This window comes from Cygnus atratus, chromosome 22, assembly GCF_013377495.2.
Source record: "Cygnus atratus isolate AKBS03 ecotype Queensland, Australia chromosome 22, CAtr_DNAZoo_HiC_assembly, whole genome shotgun sequence".
In the NCBI taxonomy this organism is placed as follows: domain Eukaryota; kingdom Metazoa; phylum Chordata; class Aves; order Anseriformes; family Anatidae; genus Cygnus; species Cygnus atratus.
In genome coordinates, this window is record NC_066383.1 from 495,079 (window position 1) to 501,665 (window position 6,587).

A 6,587-nucleotide genomic window follows, 5' to 3' on the forward strand; every position below is an offset into this window, starting at 1 on the left:
GTGGGGGGGAGAAGGGGGCGCGTGCGTGAGAATTAGCTTTGTTCTCACGAGACTTCGAGGAGATATAAAAGGGCATGCGCATGCGCATGGCAGTTGGGCTCTGGGCACGGTTTGGGTAGGTGCGCTTCGGGCCTGTCCGCGTGAGGGAGCTGGGGCCGGGTGGGGCAGGGGGAAAAACCTGCCAGTTGCTGGGCACCTCGCGTGCTGCTTGTCCCCAGGACAGCCCCGCGGGTGCTGGGTGCTGCTTCGGGGCGTGCCGGTGCTCGGGGTTTGCAGGTGGGGCTGATTCACGCAGCCCGTGACTCACCGTGCCGTGGGGCATGGCCTCGGGCGTGGTGTGGGGCCTCCCTGCCACGTGCTGGGGGGGCAGCCGTGGTGGAACCACCGCTCCCAGGTCACGTTTGATTGAACACGTTTTTAATATCGTTAATTGTTTTTAAAGCTTTACTGAAAAGTGCTGTTTAAGTTAGAATACTAGAAAATATTTTTCAAGATACTTTCGAGCTGAATAGCCTCTGACCTGGGTTATTCCATAAATAAAGGAATGGAAAGTTCTCATCTAGAACTCATGGTGTTTCGTTGTTGTTGTTGTTTGTCATTTTTGAGGGAAAAAGAATGATTTGGTGACGGACCAAGCGCTGCCTCACAACCTCTTTTCCTCTCGGGGGAATCCCGGCAGGTGTTGACTCCGTTCCAGAAGCCTTTGAGCGTTCAACAGCAGAAGGGCTGGGCGAAGCGGCGCGGCGTTAAAAACCTTGCCAGCTGCCCCAGGGCGCGGCTCAGCCCCGGGTTTCTTCCATGCCCACCCGCCCCGTGCTGCGCGGTGTGAGGGGCGGGTGGGTGCCCGCGGGGCTCACAGGGAGGCTTTTCCTACGGCACGGGGCAGCGGCTGGGGGCTGCCCCCATCGCCCGGCGGCCGTTGTGCCTGCCGATTGTACGTCGCCGGTCTGTCCTCTTGCTGAAAGCCTTGGGTGAGTGGAGGTGGAAATACTGCTGGAAGAAAGCCCTGCCTGACGGCTCCAGGCGGTTGCCAGCATTGAGGAACCAGCCCACGCCCAGCCAGAGCTCCTCGAGGACCTGAGGGGCGATGGAGACCCTGCGAACTGGGAGGGCATGGTGGGGCGATGGGGGCCGGCCCTGACAACCCCCCTGCTCACCCATTCTTGGGTTGCTTTGCAGGTAGAAAGGCAAAAAATCCCCCGAGCACAGCTCCTCACCCCCCCGGTAAGCCCCTTCACCCCTTCCAGGCTCCACCAGCAGATGGGAGCTGACAGGTGCCTGAATTTGAGGTAGGGGCTGAGTGGCTGCTGCTGAGGGGGCGCAGCAGCCCCAGGGGACGGGGTGTGCGCAGTGTCCACCGTTCTGCTCCAGGATGAACGGCGTCAGAGCCGCTGAGCTCCTGCAGGAGCTGCAGGGCTGTTGTGGTGATGCTGAGGGTGAAACCATCCCGTGCTCACCCCAAAGGTGCTGGTGGCAGCACGTGGGGTCCAGGGTGAAGATGGGGCTGAGGCCGTCGGCTGCTGTTGTGCAGATGGGGACCTTTGTGGAAGCGGTGTTGGGAGCTGTGCTTCGTGGTGGGGATCAGCTTAGTTTGGGGGTGGGAAAGCGCCAATTTAAGCATTTGGAGGTGGGCTCCTGCATTGCCAGCATGGGGGTAAACACCCCAAAAAGGCACGTGGGGGGGGGACATTTGTGCTCTACCTACAGCAGTGTGATGATCTCAGGTGGGATCTGGGGATCTCTAGTTTGCGTGGGGATTGTGGCGGAGAAGCCCCTTGTTTGCTGCCCTCAGCTCCTGCTTTGCACAGAGCTGGTCTGCCTGAGTGCCCTCGCCCCTGTGCGGCCAGCAAGGCAGGGGATTAACCCCCCACACACACCCCCAAGCATGTCTGTAGTCCCCCCACGTTCCTCGAGGCGAATGATTAGAAAACCTGATGTCAGGCAAGGAAAAACATGCCTGAGCTCACATCTGTCTGGCCATGCCATTTTTTGGCACTTAGAGCCAGGGACAGGAGAAGGGGGCTGGGGAAATCGGGGCCCCTGGGGGGATGCGCGGCGGGACGGAGGCCGGCTGCCAGCCCCGCGGCGCCGTCCTCGCCTGTGACCGTGCTGGCAGGGGTGGCCCCGCCGTGGCGGATGTGGGAGGGAGGGAGGGAGGCCCCGGGGAGGGCTGGCCTCCTGGCCGAGGATCGCTGCCGACTTCCCCTGCCTCCGCTTCCGCACCTGAGCCACCGGCTGCTCTGCTCGGCAGCGGTGCCCCAGCCCCACGGCGGGCCCCTGCGGGACGGGGCGGCTCCTCCGCGCTGCCGGTGGGTGCCCCTGTGCCCCCCTCGGGGCGGAGGGGACGGGACGGGGCCTCCATCGGGGACCACGGAGGGGCGAGGAGGAAGCCGCAGGGATTGTTCAGCCTCGCTGTTTGCGGTGGATCCCATTAGGCTCCAGGGTGAACGTGTCCTACCTGCCTGCTCCTTTCCCACCCAGGTGATCCTGCTGCCTCCCGCAGGCCATGCTGCCGGCCCGGGGCTGATGTATCCCCCTTCCCTGTGCCGGTGCCTGTCTGCTGCATCCCAGGTGGGTGTCCCCAGCTCCTGGCCCCGCTGAGCCGTTTGCAGTTTGCTCTCTAAAGCTGCGCTCACGCTTTTTTTTTGCTATTACTAAGCAGGGGCTTGCCTGGGGAGTGTGGTTTCTGTGGGCGAGGTGGTGTGTGCTGCACCACTGCTGCTGGGGCGCTTGTGGGACCATGGGCTTTGCCGGTGCTCACCCAACACCGTACTCCTTTTTTTTTTGGGGGGAAAGGCTCTGGTGTGACTCAGGGTACTTTATTTCGGAAGAGGTGATGCAAGCATGGAAAACTGCAGAGCGAGGGGAGGTGTTGAAATGAGCAGGAGCATGCTGGCTCCTCGTGCTTGTCCACCTCCTCTGGCTGCTGCTCGCGTGCATGGGAGCATGCCCCTCGCCTGGGTCACTGCGGGTGAGCCCCAGAGCAACCCTCACGCTGGTTTTCATCCTCACCTGGTGCCCACTGGGCACAGGGAGCCGCCAGGTTCAGATGTGCTTTTTCTGGGGGGGGAAGCACCCATCAGGCACGAGGTGCTGGGCTGAGCATCACTGAGGGTGCACAGATGCAGACCGCAGAGAGCAGCGCTGCCGTTCGAGGGGCATGCGGGGGATGATCCCCTCTTCTCCTGTCCCTACAGGATCCTCTCCCATCCTCGGACTCCGTCTGGCCCCGCTCCGGGAATGAGGGTCTCTGCTGCCCCTCGGCTCTTGGCATCGCGCACTGCAGGTGAGGGTCTTGCCCGAGGAGGGTCCCAAAATGCGGCGCTCGGGAGCAAAGCACTGGGAGGGCAGAGCTGGAGGGGTTCAGCGATCGTGAGGGCTCACAGAGACGCTGCTTAAAGGCATGTCTGGGTCAGGTCCGAAGTGTTGCTCTGTGGGAAATTTTGGGTGAGCGTGGGGTCTGTCCCCGCGGGGGCTCAGCGCCAGCACAGGGAGCGGTGCTGGTGTTTTCTAGGAAGGCGTGAGGCTGAAGCCCGGCCGGGTCACACAGCGCAGGCGCGGAAGCATTGGGCAACGCCAACGTGTTGCTACGGCACACGCCAGTGGCAGGCGGGGAGGCAAAAGCTGGGGCTCCCCTGCTCCTCGTCCCGCAGCAAGGAGTTTGGGGCGATAAATTGAGCTGACAGGCGGCTGCCCCAGCTACGTGCCCCTCCCCAAGCCCCCTTTTCCCACCCGATCCCCCAGGCTGTGGTGAGGCACCCGTGTGCAGCCTGCGCTGAGCACAAGGGGAAGTGAGCCTGTTCCTCTGTTCCTTTCGCTAAAGCATGTTTAGAGGAATTGGTTCCCTGGGGCGGGTGCTGTGGCTGCATCCCAGCACGAGAGCAGCCCTGCGTGCTTTGGGGACGAGCCCCCCACAGCTGCACCTCTGTGGGGTGCCACCAAGCTGAGCGTCCCCGGGTGCATCATGCTTTCTCCCCCCGCCCCGTTTCTGCCTGCAGGAGAGGTTTCATGTGGGAGATCGGCGGCTGAGCGGCACGCTGCCTGTTATGGCTGGTGAGTGCGGGCTTGGTCGCTTTGCTGGGACGGGGGGGGGACCTGGAGGGGGGGGAACCAGCCCCGTCTGTGTCTGCTGGCCTGGGGAAGGCTTCGCTGCTCTGCCGTGGGTGAGGAGAAGTGGGGAAGAAGCCCCATGGCTCTCCGGCAAAACGTGGGGATGCCTGGAGCCCGGCAGTCGGGTGGCGGATCGATGTGAGAGCATCCAGACTTCAGGTGAGTGCTTCGGGGCGCAAGGCGAAGGGCTGCTCGGGGGATGCGGCTTGGGGTTCAGGGTGGCTTTTTGGGGCCAGGCTTGAGGTCTGGCACAGCTCTGAGATTTCCCCCCCCCTCAAGAACCTCCCCGCTGTCCCCCTGCCTCCGCAGGGTGGTTTAGGCGGCTCCTGCAGAAGCCCAAGCAGAGCTCCAGCTGCACGGGGAGCAGTCGGAATGCCAGCACCGGGCGTTCAGCTTCCTCATCGCCCTCCTCCTCCTCCTCGGCCAGGAGCTCCAGCTCCTCCGCCGGCACTGCCGTGGCTCGGGCTGGCCGCCCGGCACCAGTGGACATCAGCAGCTCGGGCAGCGCCCGCTGGGCCAAGAGCTACGACGTGTGCATCTGCCACAGCGAGGTGGACCTGGAGTTTGTGGAGGAGCTGGTGTCCTACCTGGAGAGCCAGCCGCAGAGCTTCCGCTGCTTCCTCCAGCTGCGGGATGCCGTGGCAGGCAGCGCCATCATGACGGAGCTGTGCGACGCCGTGCAGAACAGCCACTGCTGGGTGATGCTCATCACCCCCAGCTTTCTCCAGGACCCCTGGTGCAAGTACCAGATGCACCAGGCGCTGGCCGAGGCCCCGATGGCCAATGGGCGCACCATCCCCGTGCTGAAGGACATCGACAGGAAGGACTACCCCAGGGAGCTGCGCAATCTTTACTACATCTCCACGGTGCTCAAGGAGAACAGCTTCAGGCAGATCAGAGACACTGTCCTGCGCTGTGAGTACCCCTTGTACCATGGGATGGGACGCTGCCCGTCTCCCCAAATATCCCTTAGATGTGGAGTGGGGAGGGAAAGGCCACAGGAAAGGGCTCGGTACTCGTGCCCCGTTCTTGTAATTTGTTTACGTAGTTTATCGGAGATCCATCAGCATGCTGACAGGGCCTGTCCACTGCCTCTGCAGACCTGGAAGAGCTGTGCCGGAGCTCTGCAAGCGGGACTGAGCAGTGACACTGAGGACACGGGCACCTGGGCGAAGGTGGAGGCATCTCTGTGGGCATTTCAGAGCCGTGGAAGTCACTGGGCACGGAGCTACCGGAGCCTGGGGATGAAGCAGCGCCGCTCGGGGCAGACCTGGGACCTGAAGGCAGGGAAGCCCCCACACCCATGGGCCAGCAGCTGCACAGCGTCTGCCACATCCCCGTGACGCTGCCAGGCTGCCGTTGCGCCTGCACCCTGCCCTGCTGCCCCGCCACGGGGTTTGGTCTCAATGGGGACGAGGATGGGGACAGCGCGTTTCTTGAGGTCACACAAACACTAAGTTCCCACCTAGGGTGGGTTCAGCACACGTGAGGGGTCCTCAGCATCCTCCAGCGTCGTCCCCCAGGGGTGAGGATGCTCGGGGAGGTTGGACACTCCTGTACCCTGCATGAGCTGACATCACTGGAGCGTGTTTGCACTGGTTGATTCAGGTTGCGTGTGGAGAAATACAGAAGTTTTATTTTTTAATACCTGTCTGATGTGTGGTGCTTTTTTTTGTTTTCTGTTTTTTTTTTTCTTCATGTGGGGGTCTATAAGGCGCCCTGGGCGGGTGGCTGGCCATTGCCTGGGTTGGGTAGGGAGGCCCTGCACCTCCTCGCACCCCGTGGTAGGGAGGGTGCTGTGGGTGCTGGTGGCTCCTGGCAAACACCAGTTGCAGGCACCTGCAGGTACATGGGGGGCTGGGGCCACGGCTGTGGGGCCACAGGGGTACAGGCTGGGGGCTCTAAGGCCTGAGGTCACAGGGCCCTGGGGGCCATTGGGCTGTGAGGCCTGGAGCTACAGGGCTGGTGCTGTAGGACTGGGCTGATGGGGCCTGGAGGCACGGGGCTGTGGGACTGTGGGGCCATAAGGGTCTACGAGACTGGAGATGTAGGGCCAGGCTATGGGTCTGTATGTGCCCACAGCCCCGTGAAGCTGGAGCTATGGGACTGGGATATGGATATTTATGTGCCCGAGGAACTGTGAGGCTGGATCTATGGGGCAGGGGCTGTGAGGCGTGGAGGTGTAGGGCTGGTCTATGGGTGTATACGTGCCCGTGGCCCTGTGAGGCTGGATCTATAGGGCAGGGATATGGGTGTATATGGTCCCACGGCCCCATGAGGGTGGATCTATAGGGCAGGGATATGGGTGTATATGGTCCCACGGCCCCACGAGGGTGGATTTACAGTGCAGGGGCTGTGACGCCCGGAGGTGCGGGGCTGGCCGATGTCCCCCCCCTCACACCCCCACGGCTCCTGTGCCGGCCCCGGGGCGCTGCGGGGAGCCCCCCGGCCCGGCAGAGGGCGCAGTCCCCGGGCGC

General features: G+C 63.0%; 1 protein-coding gene across 3 annotated transcripts; it reads left to right on the top strand.

The window, feature by feature from the left end:
• The first annotated feature begins 88 nt into the window (after positions 1-88).
• On the top strand, positions 89-5,755 carry TIRAP (TIR domain containing adaptor protein). Of its 3 annotated transcripts, none has more exons than XM_035555913.2 (6): positions 89-115; positions 2,482-2,571; positions 3,198-3,286; positions 3,999-4,053; positions 4,420-5,025; positions 5,211-5,755. In XM_035555913.2, exons 4-6 carry the CDS (start codon positions 4,047-4,049, stop codon positions 5,255-5,257), a joined length of 660 nt encoding a protein of 219 aa, XP_035411806.1. In that variant the 5' UTR covers positions 89-115; positions 2,482-2,571; positions 3,198-3,286; positions 3,999-4,046; the 3' UTR covers positions 5,258-5,755. The 3 variants fall into 3 exon arrangements, with proteins under 3 accessions (XP_035411806.1, XP_035411805.1, XP_050570989.1); XM_035555912.2 differs by lacking the exon at positions 89-115 and adding an exon at positions 2,169-2,309; XM_050715032.1 differs by lacking the exon at positions 89-115 and having other exon boundaries at positions 2,192-2,571.
• The last annotated feature ends 832 nt before the right edge of the window (positions 5,756-6,587 follow it).